Source organism: Globicephala melas, chromosome X (assembly GCF_963455315.2).
Source record: "Globicephala melas chromosome X, mGloMel1.2, whole genome shotgun sequence".
Taxonomy (NCBI): Eukaryota; Metazoa; Chordata; class Mammalia; order Artiodactyla; family Delphinidae; genus Globicephala; species Globicephala melas.
Window position 1 is genome coordinate 87,867,779 of NC_083335.1, and position 18,194 is coordinate 87,885,972.

The 18,194-nt window shown below is 36.0% G+C and overlaps 1 protein-coding gene across 5 annotated transcripts in view; it reads right to left on the bottom strand.

Moving 5' to 3' along the window:
* KDM6A (lysine demethylase 6A) overlaps positions 1–18,194 on the bottom strand; it is a 209,587-nt gene that overhangs the window by 132,557 nt on the left and 58,836 nt on the right. For all 5 annotated transcript variants that reach the window (XR_009560766.1, XM_030834979.2, XM_030834976.3 and 2 more), the window contains exon 3: positions 4,362–4,470. Coding sequence is in view for 4 of the 5 variants with exons in the window: in XM_030834979.2 (XP_030690839.1) it covers positions 4,362–4,470 (109 nt within the window). In the remaining variant the exon portion in view is untranslated. The remainder of the gene's footprint in view (positions 1–4,361; positions 4,471–18,194) is intronic.

An 18,194-nucleotide genomic window follows, 5' to 3' on the forward strand; every position in this document is an offset into this window, starting at 1 on the left:
GAACCATCAAGTAGCTGTCTTATTTGTATTCCTTCAATGTGTTCTACCACCAGCTCTCTAGTTCTTGAAGCTACAACTTTTGCTCGTTGCCTGGATATGAACTGACAACCTGGGTTATGGCCACTATTTTTTTCCCTTGGGTTATTTTTCTCAATTGCATTTTCTAATTCTAGGCCACAAGTAGATTGAACAAAATCAATTATGCCCAAATTGTGATGAGAGGGAGTGGAGGCACAGTGATTTGTTTATATCAGTAAATACGTTTAAATAAAGTTATATAGAGAAAGAGGGTACAATGACTACAAATGCAATGAAAACACATGAATGATCACCTTAACTGTATCAGCTTTCAGAAAGATACATCATATTCATTCTATGTATATTACATGCCAGTTTATGTCAGTATTCTGGATTTTCATTTCATTTTACTATTTCAACACAAAGTAAATTTGTATCATATATACTATGCAAACTACCCCAATGACTATCTGAAAGAACTTTTAAACAAAGAGCAGATTCTTACAAGAATCACAACCTTTAGTTCCAACAACCATGACAATAAAGAGATGAACCATGCAAGGATCCAAAAAAAGGCAATTTTTGGAGAAGCCAAACTCAAGATCTATTATTGGAAAACATGCACTTTATGTCCTTATACTATATATATCCTAGGATGGAGTGTTGTCATTCCACCCAAGAAACATAGAAAGAGAGAAAGACAAAAAGAGCTCACCAACTCTGACTTAAGACTTCTCCACATAAGCAACTCTTAGCATGTAACTTGCCCTAGCCATTTATAATTACTGAGGAACTAAAACAACCAAAACCTACTTTGCCCAAAAGTGATAGACAATGCAACAAATGACCAATTACTTGAAGGAAGGAGGAAAGGGAGAAAGATCTATCATCAGGTGGAATTTCAGGGAAAACTTCCAGCTCACCACAAACCATGAAGAAACTATCTGTAAAAGTGTCAAGGTTTTCATACTAATATCAGGAATGATTAATTATTGTATCTCCTTCAACTAATTTTTTTACTTCTGGAATTTTTACTATCTGCAACCCAAGTCTCTTACCTCAGAGTTTCTATCTTTTTATAATTTTGCTGTGTAATGAGGTATTTTACTACCGGATTTTCTAAGCAATCAACTTAACTTAATGACGATTCTCTCCTATAATCTGCCATACATATTCACAAATATTTACACATAATTTCTATTAATTAAATTGCTCCTGAGACCCATCACATATATTCACAAGAATATACACTTGTCCTTCAGCCCGGGGTTCTCTGTCTCTCAGGTTGTTCTTCAACTCAAAGAAGAGAAATCACAGTACCACCTCCATGGCTTAAGGCAGTCTGTCTGACAGCCCCATCAGCTGTTTGGTTCAGCTGAGGTTGACAGGTTAGCCGTGGGGGTAGGAGTGGAAAGGAGGTATAGGACTGTTGGCAGTCTTGCGTACAAGAGAGCCTCTAGCAGTGAGTTGTCTTAAGCTGAGGAGAGCAACCTTGCCTGAGGTCACACTCCTTCCCATGTCCAGTATGGAATGAATGGAGTATAAAGGCCTGGTCATCTTGGCCCAACCAGTGATAGCCATTCTAGCTCCGGGGCTCCCCATGGAGTTGGCCAAGGCTGTCACAGCTTAACTTCTCCCTCTGTCCAATCCTGGTTCCATTTCCCACCTTCCACAGTGCTGATCCTAAAGGTACTCCTTACTAAACATCTTGTATGCTAAACTCACTGCAAAGGAATCCAACCAACAACAGGCTAAGTGCAATAAGCCTCCAGCCTCCATTTTCCCGCAATCCTCTAACCCATTACTTTTTCAGGACAAATTCCTAGAAGCCTAATAACCAAATCAAGTGATGGAAAATTTTTTAAATTCTTCATACATATTACCAACCAGAAAGACTAAAAAATGTTTTATAAGGTCTTTTTATCTTCTTCTTCAAATTCCTCTGAAATGAAAAGGTAATTTTTAATTAATAAATCCATAACAGTAAAGACAACGAAAGTATACTATCTGTAGATCAGAAATTTTTAGAAATTCATATAAGACAGGAAGTAGATGAGATCAGAATAAGAAATAAGGGCAGAAAAACCACAGTCCAAAATGTACACAAAATATTTTCTAGCATTTTCTACTCCAAAAGTAGAAGCAGTTTTTCATAAGGAACCCCAAACTCTGAAAATTTCACGCACAAGAGGACTCAGGACAGTATTTAAAGAACTGTCCTCAGAATAAACAGGGCCAGTAAATCCCCCACATACATACATCTGAGCAGTCTACTCACATGTTCACTGAATAGTTTATGTTTATTTCCCAGTAAGTTATGGTTTGTAATCTGTTCTCTAAAAATAAACATCTATTTGTTTGGGGCTAGAGGTTCTCATCTTGTACTGGTTCCAAAGAAAAAAGGAGAAAGTAGCCTGAGGTAACAAATGTCTCCATAAATTGGTGATGATGGTGATGATGTGTGGAAGGGGCTACTAGAGACTGGCTCTAGTCTGGGACTTCTGGGAAGACAGTGAAGAGAATGGATAGAAAGATTTCAATAATTAGTATTTTTAAAGGATTTTTTTTAAGTGGGAATGTGGTCAATAAAGCCTCAAGGATGAATTCAAACAACTCTCGTCTAGGAAATAAGAAGCCATCAGCTTGAAATACTAAAATATACTGAAATACAAATGTATACCTCTGCATTCATTCTCTCCTTCCTCTTCTTCCTATTACGAATTATCAATGGCCAGTTCATCTACACAACAGCAAACGGGTCGCAGAGCACACCTTTTCAAGGACTTAAATCCTTGGGTTACCCTTCTCTTCTCCCATCTTTCTAGATTACTCCTACAAGCTAGTTTGCCAGCACTGTCTAGTTGCCACATGCCCCCACCACACCTTCCAAAAAAGAAAACACCTCCAAAACAAATATCCCTGGATTCTTCATTACCTTCACAGCCAAACATTTTATAAATGGAAAATGTAGCTAAATTCATAGACTAATAAAGTTTTAAAAGCTTTTTTTTATTTATTTGTTTATTTATTTATTTATTTTAAATGACCACTAAGCAATAAGGACATACAGCCACATATGCAAACCTAATTTTCAAGTCTGGGTCTCTGTTTATATGCTCTAAAACTAGTGCGCTCTCCAAATAAAAGGTGCAGCAATGAAAAATCAGATTGCGCAGAACTCTATTATTTCTTTTGTATAATGCTTTCCTTTAAATAAGTTACTGTTTTAATTAAAATATCTAATAGATTGTTAAATAATTATCAATACCTATTACCCTGAAGTCACTTTGCTAAGTATTAACCAGTTTCACACAGGAATCCCAAAACCCCTGAGCAGCTACCACATCCTCCCCTCGTTTTACAGATTACAGATAGAAGCTCAGGGATGTTTATAATCTGTTAAAAAGTAATGCAGCTGAACCACAGAGGTGAGCTGGGGAATAAGCCTAATTTCAAACCCCACAGCATACCTGTCTCAAAGTAAAATTGTACTTTCATTAGGAAAGTATTCACTTGACCTAACATAATTAAACATGAACAATCCTTCGCTCTAGCCCTGAACAACCTTTCAGTTGTTCAGCCCACCTAAATACATTTGTGGAAAACAAGCATAAGTCCATCCACTCCACATTAAAATGTTTACTATCATCAAAAGGTTAAAATGTTATTGATTATAAGAATATAGTTTTTCTTTGCCTTTGGTATTGAGGGGTGTGGTGTTTGGGGAGTGCTTTTAACTTCCTAAGTGAGTAATGGCCTGGGTCAGCCGCTTGGTACCATAAAAAGGACACATCTTGGGGGGCTACCTTCAATAATTTAACTCACTTATTTCCGATAGGAAAAGCTTTTCAAATGAATAAAAAAAATGCTTTATCCAACGCTCAAGCTCATGTGTGATCATCTCTCTATGTTACTTACCTTTACAATAACATGGCTACAGATCAGGTTTTCATTCAAATATTTTCTAGCTAAAATCGAAGTTAAAGGATAAAGAAGAGAAATGCTGAGTTTGTGTTACTTTTCCAAAGTGTCCATCAATGGCTCACTTTCTACTATAGTTGAGCCTTTAAAAAGTAGGAATTTTTCACAAGGCAGAACAAAACGGCAGTACACATGTAGGTGGTTATCAGTTTAGCAGAATGGTCAACTTACTGCTGATTTACATGGAGTCATGTGAACTTTTCCCATTTCCATCTACTCCACTTTTCTCATTGTTTTTAGGATGTTCATAAGCTTATAATTTCTTAGAAGTAAAAATGGTAATACTTCCGATAGAGTACAATTACAGTTATTTTGAATACATATATAAATCAAACAGTAATTAACAAGGGGAAAAATATTACCTTTTGGATAATCTTCCAATAAGAGGTTGAAGTGACCTAATTGACAAAAGAAATCAGACTCCACTTTTCCTTCAGCTTTTAAGATTAGAGATTCGTAGCAGCGAACAGCCTAGAAATAAAAAATACAAACATTTTAAAAAAAGACAAAACCCTAAAATACATTTCCTTCCTGAGATAATGCATATAATCCTCCATTCAATCACCCAAGAAATCAATATATTTTACTTCTACCTCAGATATAGTCAATGCAGTATTCTTCTAAAATACCTATTTATTAAAAGAACCACTAATCATGGCATAAGTGCTTTTCCTACTTATAAAATGGAAATACTTGCCAAATAAGATAATGTAGGAACACTCTGATAACTTTATTCATTAGCTGTAAATCTAAATTTTTACTGTGGTCCATGTTGACATAAACAAATATATTAATCTTTTCCACAAATGGTAAGAACTTTATTGAATCACATGAGAATTCACAGAATCTCCAGAGTAATGATAACTACCATTTATACTGAAGAGCTACTTTTTACCATCACCTCTACCCACTTAAACTACCATAAACTGTCTTTCAATTATCTTCTTATGATACACGTCATACCCACCAACTCTAACTCTATTCCTAATTTTACCCCCATTCCAATACATGCATATGCACTCACTCTGTTTGTTCCCTGAAGAAAAAAAATAACAGTATTTTAAGGATATCATTCTTTTTTTGTAATCCAGAAGAGTGCAGAGGGAAAAAAATGAATGATGGAAAGAACAGGATTCTGGAGTCTGACAAATTCCAGTCATCATTAGCTACAGGAGATTCTGGGGAACTTATCGTCTCTGATTCTCAATTTTAATAACACTCAAAGGGCTGATTAAAGGATTAAAACTAGAAAACTTCTCTAAGGGTTTATCACAGTGCTTAGCACTCCATAGGTACTTAATAATTGTTTCTCTACCTTCTACTTAGGTTAAGATAAAAAGCTCCAACTCTTCCAGGATTGTTTCAAGCACCCCAATAATTTTGTCAAAATTTCCCTAACAATCTACACTACAATGTTGTTATGTGTTACTGTGTGCTGGAGTCACTGAAGAAAAAAATGTGTATGATTTCTCAAATGTCTGAGTACACTCTCAGGTTTGGTGTCCACAAAAAAAGTTTCCATTATCAAAAAATCCTTTCACCACCGCTTCAAGAGCTTTTGATGGGATAAGAAAGTGTTATGTGGAGCATGGTACCCACTTAAAATGCCTTGATTTTTCCTCTCCTGTAAAATATAAAGCCTTTGATGAAGAGTTTCAAAATTTTAAATTTACCTATCCAAAGTACATACATAAATACTTATCAAGTTTGGAGAAGCCATCCTAAACAAGGCGAATTTTGGGATGATTTTACCATCCTTAAAGTCTAACATTTATTAAAAGGGACTGTCTTCAGTTCTTATTCCACTCTTAGCTATCTAAATGTACATATATACCAAATCACAATCACTGAAAACTTATCATTCTGCTTCCTTATAATTAAAAGAGCCTGAATGCTACACTGACATCTCAGAAATTACTATAATTTGGAAATTTCAAGATCTTCTTTATTTAAGTCATACATAATCCTATCTGGCAGATGGTTAGAGCACAAAAATATAATTTATTTCAGTGCTTTTTAATATCAGTGAAATTCATAAAATTATTGGGCTACAGTATGACAATTATTAATTTTTACACTAAATAAAATGACTTTTTAAAGCTAATAATGGCATTGTAAATGAAGCTAGTTATTGTCTTAGTTTTTTAAACTCTTAAGTTAGATATTTAGAAACTTTTGCTACTCCTCTCTGATAATTTCTCATGGCTGATTAGCACTAAATTTACAAGCAAATATAGTTTCATGGTGAAAAAGATTTCAAGATACAAACACGAATAAATTTTCTTTAATAATCTAAGTAAAAAGATGGCAACATCCTATACTTCCTCTTATCACCAAACATTGATGCCACCACCATGATCATCTATTACCTATCTTCCATATTCCATTAAAAAAAGGAACACATCTAAAGTGAGTACTATACACAACTCTGATCACCACGAAACACAACACCAGGCAAAAATCAGAATGGACACTCAGACTCAATCAACAGATTCACAGTAATTTCCAACAAAGCCAGCACGTACCTAAACCTACCAACTATGTTAGTGGTCAAAAATGACGCTGACAGAGCCAAATACCAAACAAAATGAAGATGAGCAAAAAGGCAGAATAAACGTTCCAAGCACCTTGAGTCACCATTTCATGGTGAAACTTCATGAATTTATTTGAAGTGTTTGACGTAAGCACTGGTATTAGATACAGGCAAATACTAACAATTTTTTAAAAGCATTTAAAGGAAAATAAATAAATGGGGCAATTTTCCAATACTACTAACTCATAAAATAAGCTAGAATGAAACAGTGTTTTTATAGTAATGAGTTTCATTAAAAGGCTAGTTTTAAACATAGACGATATGTAGTTAGTTTAGATTTAGAACAAAGTTCAGGCAAACTTCTATAAAGCAAAACTATTTCTTGTTAAAAGGATTACTTTTTTTTTTAACATCTTTATTGGAGTATAATTGCTTTACATGGTGTTAGTTTCTGCTGTATAACAAAGTGAATCAGCTATACATAAACATATATCCCTTTACCTCCTCCCTCTTGCGTCTCCCTCCCACCCTCTCTATCCCACTCCTCTGGGTGGACACAAAGCACCGAGCTAATCTACCTGTGCCATATGGCTGCTTCCCACTAGCTATCTATTTTACATTTGGAAGTGTATATGTGTCCATGCCACTCTCTCACTTCATCCCAGCTTACCCCCTTCCCCTTCCCCACGTCCTCAAGTCCATTCTCTAGGTCTGCATCTTTATTCCTGTCCTGCCCATAGGTTCTTCAGAACCTTCTTTTTTTTTTTTAAGATTCCATATATATGTGTTAGCATACGGTATTTGTTTTTCTCTTTCTGACTTACTTCACTCTGTATGACCGTCTCTAGGTCCATCCACCTCACTCCAAATAACTCAATTTCCTTTCTTTTTATGGCTGAGTAATATTCCATTGTATATATGTGCCACATCTTCTTTATCCATTCATCTGTTGATGGACACTTAGGTTGCTTCCATGTTCTGGCTATTGTAAATAGAGCTGCAATAAACATTGTGGTACATGACTTTTTTTTTTAATTTTTTAATTTATTTTTGGCTGTGTTGGGTCTTCGTTGCTGCACACAGGCTTTCTCTAGTTGCGGCAAGCAGGGGCTACTCTTCGACGCGGTGCGCAGGCTTCTCATTGCGGCGGCTTCTCTTGTTGTGGATCACGGGCTCTAGGCGCACGGGCTTCAGTAGTTGTAGTTGTGGCGCATGGGCTTAGCTGCTCCGTGGCATGTGGGATCTTCCGGGACCAGGGATCGAACCAGTGTCCCCTGCATTGGCAGGCAGATTCTTATCCACTGCGCCACCAGGGAAGTCCTACATGACTCTTTTTGAATTATGGTTTTCTCAGGGTATATGCCCCGTAGCGGGAATTGCTAGGTCATATGGCAGTTCCATTTTTAGTTTTTTAAGGAACCTCCATACTGTTCTCCATAGTGGCTGTATCAATTTAACATTCTAAAAGGGTTACTTTTATATTCTTGCTTTTTTTTTTCATTTTAAATGTGCACAAATAAAATCATCCCCATATAGGATAAGTATGGTTTTGTACACATATGCAGAGAAAAACAACTAGAATATAAAACAAATGATAAAAATAGAAAGTCTATAGTCCAGCCATACGGAAACTTTTTATTTTGTTCATTTTACAGTTTTTCATAATTAAACTTAAAAATTATTATGCTTTCCTCCAGGATTCATACTACCTTTAGTGTAAGGATAGTCAGAAATGTGAATGAAAATCATTTGTACTAGATCATCATCATTCAACAGAGCACGTTCTGCAATGACAAAAATGTTCTGTAATCTGTGCTGCCCAATATACTAGACATATGTGGCTACTGAGCACTTGAAACATAGCTAGTGCAAGACAACTGAATTTTTAAATTGTTTCATTAAATTTGTGTTTAAATTTATATAGACATATGGCAAATGAACAGTGTAGACTAGGTAATTTTTAAAGCTTAAAAACAATGAATATTCAACCCATATGCTAAATATTAAGAAAGCAAAATTTCTTATTTTTATAAATGAAAAACCTATAAAAATAATGGCATATCTTGCACTGGGGATGAGCAACACCTTCCACAAACATCACTTTAAAATCCTATAGTTGTTTATAGTTAGTGGCTTACACATCTATAATTATTACCACCTACTTCCAAAAAAAAAAACATTGAGACGGGAAATAAACAGTTAATCATTAAATACTAGAATCAAAGGAGAGTAAAGGTTCTCCCAGCTACATAGAGACTGGATGTCTTCCTCCCATTACAGTGCCATTTTCCACAATGTTCAATATAATTTGTGCTCAGTAGCTGCTTTGTTTTTATTATTTGAAAAAACAGTTATCTCAGAATAGTAATATTATCATTACCCGCTATTTCTAAACCTTGACAGATTACCGCTCATAAACACAGATATGTAAATAATTTGGTTTTTTTATGTTAAGCATTAAAGTCTTTTATGATAAACTTGGTCAATCCCTAGCTAAAATATGAGTTGTTACTATTTTAGAATTGCTAAGTATAGGCAACATCTAAACAAATGTGGGTTTTTTTCCAATTTGAAAGATTAGCTGAAGTAGTTGGGTGACATACAAATGGTAGAGAAAACTAATGTAGATTTAAATACCCCAAATGGTTTCCTTTTTTTCTCTTTCTTTCTTTGTAATGCCTGCCATGAATGCCCAAAGCCAGAATCTCAACACAGTCCTAGTTTGGTGGCTCCCATTCTGAAGCCCTTCCTCGTCTATCAGGTTCCCGATGCTTACTGCCTCCCTCACCTGTAAGCTCCGTCAGGGGAAGGGCTATATCCCAACCCAAGATCACACGATAGGGGCTTAATATACATTTCTTGAATTAATGAAGCAATGTCATGTTATTATTTTAGGTTCTCGAATAACCCTCTCTTCTTTGTCCTAAACTTCCACTTCTTAGGAGCTGCAAGTCAGGATGCTAAGGATTAATCTTATTCGTTACTTAAACTCATTTCCATTAAGATATAAATCACTGGTATTTTAAATGAACCAAACTTTTAGGTTGAATATAATCAAAGCAAGCATGCAGTCCTGCCCATAATTCCTAAAAACAGCCACAGACATAAAAGATGGTTTAGCAGCTGACTACTTACAAAAGATTAGGGATTGAAGCAGACTACAGGTCAACATGTCATCCATGAAATAGGGCTACTAAAAATGTATTCACGGTCCAAATTAATGAAGCATATTACACAAATCAACACCAATAATCAGCTCACCAAGGTCTGCTCTGACCAGATCTCCAAAATTATCTTTAGTTCTGAGTGCCACATTTTAACAGGTTGTAACATAAAAAAGGTTACAAGTTTGGTGAAAGATGGAAAAACTATAATGTGAAAATGATTTTAACTGGGTTTAGTTGAGGAGAATCATCAGGGATGCTTTAGCTTTACTCAAATAGTTAAGAAGCTGTCACTTAGGAGAGATTAATTGCACTTTGGGTAGTTCCAGACATCAGACCAATGAACGGGTATAATTTACAAACCAGTTTAATTCAGTGCAATCAGAAAGGAGAAAAACTTAAATATGCCAAAAATTAAATGGGCCATCTTTCTTTGGCTCATATCAAAGAATTAAAGCATAAACTACTAAGGTATCTTAGTGGGGGGGTAAAAAGGAGAGGTCTTACTTTGGATACAATTCTGAGCTGCATTTTTTAAAGATTCCTTGAGCTTCTCGGATATAAGCACACAATGTGTAATATTATATATAATACATAACCACACACAAACACACGTGTATATGTGAATGCATATCTCCTGACTTGATTCCATTACATTTTATTCACTTTGAATTTCCAGAATTTCTAAATAAACATACTATCTTGACCTCCTCCCTCAAAACCATAAAAATGTCTGCATCATTAAAGCTGATATCCTTCCCAGAAATATGCCTAAATCAGAATTCTTCCCCTTTCCAGGCACTCGCAATGCCTTTGCCTGTTTTTAAAATACCTTAGGAATCTGAAAGGGTTGAAAGTACCTGAGTCTAAACCATTTTTTGAAATTTCAACACGCCATTTTTTTAATGAAGGGTTACATACTTAAAATGATAATTATTGATTCTTAATGACATCCATTCCTGAACCTATATATCAGACTTACTGTTCTTCTCTTTTTAATTTCATTTACTATTTTTGAAAAGTTAAACTTTACACATCACCAATTCTAAAGGGTATGTAGTGAAGTCTCTCTCCCAATCCTAAGCCCAGCCACCCAGTCCCCTTTCCCAGATGCAACAAAAGTAAAAAATTCTTACTATATTCAAGATTATTTTGTGCAGATTCAAGCACATATATTTTTCTCACCTTAGTACTAATATTTACATATTTATATAAACACTTTTCTGTAACTTGCTTCAGATTATAGGAGTCCCTGATATCCTTTCTCCCCTTCTTCTCTGTTCATAGAACCCCTAAATTTAATTAGACATATGCTGACACAGAATAAATACTGGGATCCCCAGCCATCCTTGTGGGTGTGGCCTGGTGATTAAGTTCTGGCCAATGGGATATAAGGAAAGGACATGCTCTGCTTCAACCCCTCCTCCCCCTAGCTGAAAATCAGCCAGATGGTAGAAGTCACAAGCTGGGGATGGAGAGTAGGAAAACAGAGCCCAAGTTCCTGGAACAGTAGAGTTCCAGAGCAGTCCAGAACTGATTGCCTCTGAGAATTCTTATTAAGAAATAAATGAGTATGCAGCCCTCTTTCCTCATTTAAGTCAAACAAAGAAACAAAAAAGCAGCCTAATGAAATAATCATTAATACATACCAACAGGATAAAGGGAAATTTAAAAAAATCTAATTAACTGTCACCCATACGTAACATTTTAGAGAAGATACAAGAACTATACATCTGTTACTCTACCCTATCTCCCTCACTCCACTTTTCAACTAATATACATCTTTTGCATCACAACAAAGTCAGTTAACAAAATTTAAGCATATCAGCATGGATCCTGGATTTCTCAGCCTCTCTGGACTCTGCATTCAGTGGATATGCTGGATGCTAACGAGTAAATCAGCATTATTCAAGAAATTAGCACCTTAAGTACCATTCTTTGCAAATAAACTATTGAAATGCTTTGCTATTGCAAAACATTCTCACAGAACAACACTACTGAAATCAAACTAGATAATTTCGTAATTCAAGTGCTGACAGCTAATATCTGAGCTCTTGATGCGTACCAGGCACTATTCTAAGCACTTCACATATACTTATTCATTTAATCCTCACAATTACTCTATGAGATAGGGAGCCCCTACTTCACAGATAAGAAAACTGAGGCATGTAAATCCTGTGTTCGAGGTCACAGAGCTACTAACTAGCAGGGGTGGCTTCAAACAGTATGGCTGCAGAGCCTCTGAGCAGCAAGGTGTGCAACTCAGGCCATGCCTAGGGACTTAAAGTCATTTGCAAGAAAGAAGACCTCCATAAGCAGCTCTTCCTCTTAAGCTCCAACACACAGCTCCTTCCACAACTCTACCTCTACACCAAACACAAAAGCAACACATAAGGCCGCCAGTTCCTGTTCCCACCATCCCACAAGGAAGATTTAGCCTAAGTTCTTTACCATGTTTTCTCATCTTGTTTTATTTTAAATCATATAAAAAGCAATCATCATTATCCCCTCCCCCCAAAAAGACACACACATTAAAAAAAAACAACAGCAAAACAAAACAAAAACAAAAAATCAAATTCCCATATTCAAAAGCCACCTGTGGCAGAAAAACACTACCGCCCATATATATAAATGATAATATACCAGTTCAAACAAAATGTGGTGTATTATCTGGAAAATGTTAAATGGTTTCACCCTATTTCTTTGTATCTTCTGAATCTCCTTAGTTCACCTAGTGTTATTATTTTCTCTCTTTAGTATAACTGGCACAGAATGCCAAATACAGCTGCAACAAAGCAAACTAGGCTGTACTGTCTCAACCATCAGCAAGTTGCTAGTTTACTACTAACTCTAAAACCTTTATTGCTGATGCATGCAGCCAAATGAACTAGTGAATCCTATCTACACATGCACGTATACACGCCCAGGACCAACATGAAATTTTTATTTTATTGACTGATTTTTGGCCATGGCATGCGGCTTGCAGGATATCTTAGTTCCCCAACCAAGGATCGAGCCCATGCCCCCTGCAGTGGAAGCTCAGAGTCCTAACCACTGGACCGCCAGGGAATTCCCCCAACATGAAATTTTTAAAAAGCTGTTGTGTCAAAACAGCCAAGTTATTTTCCAAATATTTTTTTCTGTATCATGCTAAATGTAACAATGCGCAGTTATACTAAAGTACATTATTTATAAACATGTGAATTAAGTCTTGGATAACCTTTAAAAGAATGTACATTTCAAATTTGGAGGCAAGGAGAGTATGAGATAAAATTTCAGCAGAATGACCTCTGTGAATAAAGCCCAGAATAATCCTGTGATTTCCCATATAAAGCAGTAGGCTTTACTTCCCATCTTTTTTCCTTCATTTGCTTGCTACTCCAGTCTTTTATTTGTCTAGAGGTAGACAATCTTACAAGCAATCATTCTCCCCATCACTTCAGCTGTACACATTTAATTCAGAGTTCCCAAAATACACAGAAAGAAAGCCATCTATCAATACAACAAGATTATGTAGACCACATCTTGATCAAGTTTGTAAAATATTATTATGCCTGCTATAACATGGATGCTTGCTTTAATATCTTTATCAGCAAATTATGCATTCATTTGCCTTAAACACATTTCTAAAATGATAAATGCACAAAAAAGGAGTAAGCACTTCACTGTGGGGGGAGGGGGGAGCGGGACATCACATTTATGACCATGAGCTCCATGAAAATAATCTACTTTGAATTCTACAACTTCTAATGCACAGTAGGCAATTAGAATTTATTTATTAAATAAATGAATGATCCTAAAACTAGGAAAACTGCAACACAGTAAAGGCCTCTCCCCAAAGGTAGTGCTTTTAAAAAAAAAAAAAAAGTTTTAATCGATCTGAATATACTCTTCCAGACTTTTCTCTATGCAGAGTCGGCCCTCCATACCCATGGATACAGAACTTGCTGATATAAGGGCCAACTGTACTATGCCATTTTATATAAAGGAATTGAGCATCTGTGGATTTTGGTATCCGTAGGGGTCCTGGAACCAATCCCCCTTGGATATCGAGGGGCGACTACATAAACAAATAGTACAAATCTCTGTATGCAGTTTATAAACTATTTCCTTCATTCTATATATCATTAACTGCTTACCGTATCAAAGTATACAGATCTATATCAAAATAACATCTGCAAATCATTTTAATAATGGTTAAACCATAATTCGTTTCTACTGAAGAGTATCTGGTTGTTAACCAAGTTTTTACTATTACTATTACCCAATGAACATAATTTGGCCAATTTATATTTCTTCAAGGTAACTTCCTCACAGTTGAATGGGAGGCACAATTTAAGCTTTTGACAGTCCCACTAGCAAAAATGAACCAATATAATATTCCACCAGCAGTGATCTTTTTCAGTTCTTTAATTACTTTTTTCCAAATATTTATTGGCTAAAGTTACTACTTCTTCCATGAACTATCAACCTGTTAATTGACTGTACCTTAAGTGCCTTCAATAGTTTCTCCCAGTAATTAGTACAAACTACCATCCCTCCATGTGTGCCATAAAATGAAAAGAATTAGGAAGTACTCCCTCTTCAGGCAACCTGGACAACCACTCTGCTGAAAACTAAAAATGTTAGACAAAACATGGTGGCAACATGGTGGTAGTGGGACTTACACAAGGTTCTTACTATGAACTTGACCAAATGAGAAAGTTAGGAAGACTGGGCTGAGGAAGGGGGAGACTTAAAAGAGGCAGAGGTAGAGAGAGTAGTGAAGCAACTGTTGCACTGAGGACATTTTGAAAGTCTGTGTAAACCTGAGTGATGGGTTTAGAGGTCTCATTTAGGGATAGAACACAAAGCCTAGGGGCTACCCAAGAAGAGCAGTCAAATAAGACACCCCTCCGCATAACACTGAGACATCAATGGGCTAGACCTTCAACCTCAATGTAACTAAAAATATGATAATAAAACAATTTTTTTAATTTTATTTTAAAACTGGTCTTGAAGGACAAGGAAAATTGCTTGTCCCATAATGGCAATGATTGGAGAAGAAAATCTCCTGAGTATTTGTAACCAAAAGTCTGAATTCACTTGACCTGGGTAAAACAAACTGCAGGCAAGAATATATTATTAGTCCTCAACTAATAGCAATCCAAAGTAAAGGCCAAACTGAAGCATACTACTATCACATTCGTGGCCTAAAAGAATTTCTACAGCTCCAAGGAAAATAAATTCTTCATATTCAGAAAGTCACTACATATAGAGGGGGGAAAAAAGCCGAGCAAAGGAGATGATCAATATGTAGATATGTTAAAATGAATATTGTTTAATGCAATTAATCACAATAAATATAAATGGAATAAGTATGCTAGTTAAGAAAAAAGGCTATCAATAGATTTTTAAGCCCAGATTTATACAATTTACTAGATACATCTAAAATATAAAAAAAGATTTAGAAATACTACACAAGTATAACCAAAAGAAAGTTGGCAGGGTACCAGTTACCATGAATTACAATAAAGATTCAGAAATAAAGAGAACTGGTGCATTAATACAAATATTTAGTAACCAAATAAGGAGCTCAGAAACACACCTTCATATGTATGGAAACGTGCACAAAAATGGGCAAACTATAACCTAACCAAATAAAGGTGGCGAGCCAATATGTTATTTCTAATGGGAAAAAGAAGGAAAAAAAGCAAACACTAGACTCCTACATCTACACATACAAAAACCTATTTCAAATGTATTAAAGACCTAAATAAAAGGCAAAATTTAAGAAGAAAAGCATAGCAAAATGTTTTGGACAAAAGGATAGGGTAGGAATTCTTTAAAAATAGACCAAAAAAATGCAAGTCATGGGGGGAAAAGGTTAATTCAACTACATCAATGTTTGGGACTTCAGGTTTATCAAAACAGAACAAATCTGACAAATATAAAGGCAAGTCACAAACTGGGAAAATATACCTTCAGCACAAATAGTAACAAACTGTTCATATTTAGAATACACAAAACTCCAAAGACTCAGTAAGAAAAAACACTCAATTTAAAAATAATACTGGGGGAAACTTGATCTGCCACTATGATCCACAAAATTAAAGAATGAGCAATAAAACAAAACACAACTGGGCTTCCCTGGTGGCACAGTGGTTGAGAATCTGCCTGCCAATGCAGGGGACACAGGTTCGAGCCCTGGTCTGGGAAGATCCCACATGCCGTGGAACAACTAGGCCCGTGAGCCACACTACTGAGCCTGCGCGTCTGGAGCCTGTGCTCCGCAACAAGAGAGGCCGCAATAGTGAGAGGCCCGCGCACCGCGATGAAGAGTGGCCTCCGCTTGCCACAACTGGAGAAAGCCCTCGCACAGAAACGAAGACCCAACACAGCCATAAATAAATAAAAACCACAACCAAATTATTTGCTGATTAATAAAGATCAAGGGGCAAACAGGTACGTTACCCACTCCTTAGGTAAGTCATAAGGGCTTATGTCTACTAAACCACTAGAAGATAACCCTGCTCTATCCTATCCTAAGTATAAATTTTTCCAATGACTCGAAAGGCTTTTTGACTCAGGAATTGAAAGAGTAAAACTAATAAAAGGTTAAGCAAATTCAAGTATTTTCCATAATAGTGGCTCTTTTAACAATCTGCTCCACTAAAAAGTTCATCTGAAAAACCAATCCTGAAAGAATATTTTACCAAAAAATCTGAATTTAAAAGAAAGCTGTCTTAACACTAAATACTCACTTAAAATAGTTTCATATAAAATATGAACTGTCCAAAATACTATTTCAATTTAGTTTAAGTCTCTAATACGCTCATATTCAAATTTCTATTTTAAATCAGTGAAATAAATACCATCCCACTTATCTCGGGAGAAACCTAAAATCTAGCTTCTCCACACAAGACACACACTTGAATTACTGGAATGACACACTTCTTGACATCTCAATCTTCCATTCTATACAGAATTTTGATATTTAATTTCTTAAGTCTTTGAATTTCTGCTTCCCACCAAGATGCAGTGAAACAGACCAAATTTATTCCTGAATGACATGACTAAAAAACCAGAGATGGGGCTTCCCTGGTGGCGCAGTGGTTGAGAGTCCGCCTGCCGATGCAGGGGACACGGGTTCGTGCCCCGGTCTGGGAAGATCCCACATGCCGCGGAGCGGCTGGGCCCGTGAGCCATGGTCGCTGAGCCTGCGCGTCTGGAGCCTGTGCTCCGCAACGGGAGAGGCCACAACAGTGAGAGGCCCGCGTACCGCAAAAAAAAAAAAAAAAAAAACAGAAACTGTATGAAACAAAGGTTTTCACACACTGAATATCAGAGAACACATGGCAATAATCCTTGAGAAGGGAAAACAAAGGATGTGAGCCCTATAATTATCCCAAGCGTACTGCTTTTCAGGCTGCAGTACAGCTATGGGAAATTTTCTTGCCCAAATCAATGTAAGCTAGAATAAAGTGGAACAACATCTTTATAGTTACTGAAAGGAAAATAAATGTGTCAACCTACAATTCTATACTCAGTATAAATATCTTTCAAAAAAAGAAGATGAAAGTACACTTCTTCAGATATACAAAAGCTGAAAGAATTTAACACCAGCAGACCTACCTATAGTCTAAGAAATGTTTTCTTTTAATTCTCAGGTGGAAGTAAAATTATACCACAAATAAACCTTTACACAGAATGCAGAATGAAGACCACCAGAAATGATAGCTGCACAAGTAACTATAAAAGACATTTTTCTTATTTTTTTAAACGTCTCCTTAAAACACAACTGACCCCAAAATCTACTGGGGGGATAAAAAACACTCCTAGAAGTGATAAGTGAGTTCAACAAGGTCACGGGACACAAGAGCAACATACAGAAAATAAATTGTATTTCTATACACTAACAATGAATAATTGGAAACAAAATTTTTAAAATACCATTTATAATAGCTCCAGAAACATGATAATACGTAGGTATAATTCTAACAAGTATGGGCAGCAGAATCTGTATGCTGAAAACTACAAAATACTGACCAAAAAAACTCAAATAAGGCCCAAATAAGCGCAGAGAGATACCATGTTCATGAACTGGATGATTCAGTAAGATGAGAACTAAAATCCTAGCAGTATTTTTTGTAGATACAGATGGGCTGATCATAAAATTCATACATAAAAGTAAAGAAACTAGAATAACCAAAACAATTTTGGAAAAGAACAAAGTTGGAAGACTCACATGACCCAATTTTAAGAGCTACTATAAAGCTACAGAAATCAATTAACACCACAACATACCACTACATACCTATTTAAGTGGCTATTTCCCCCAACTTTATTGAGATATAATTAACATACAACATTGTGTGAGTTTAAGGTATACAACATGATATAGGTATACACCGTGAAATGATTACCACAATAAGATTAGGTAGCATATCCATCACCTCACGTAGTCACTTTTTTTTTTTCCTTTGGTGGTAATATTTAAGATCTACTCTCCAAGCAAC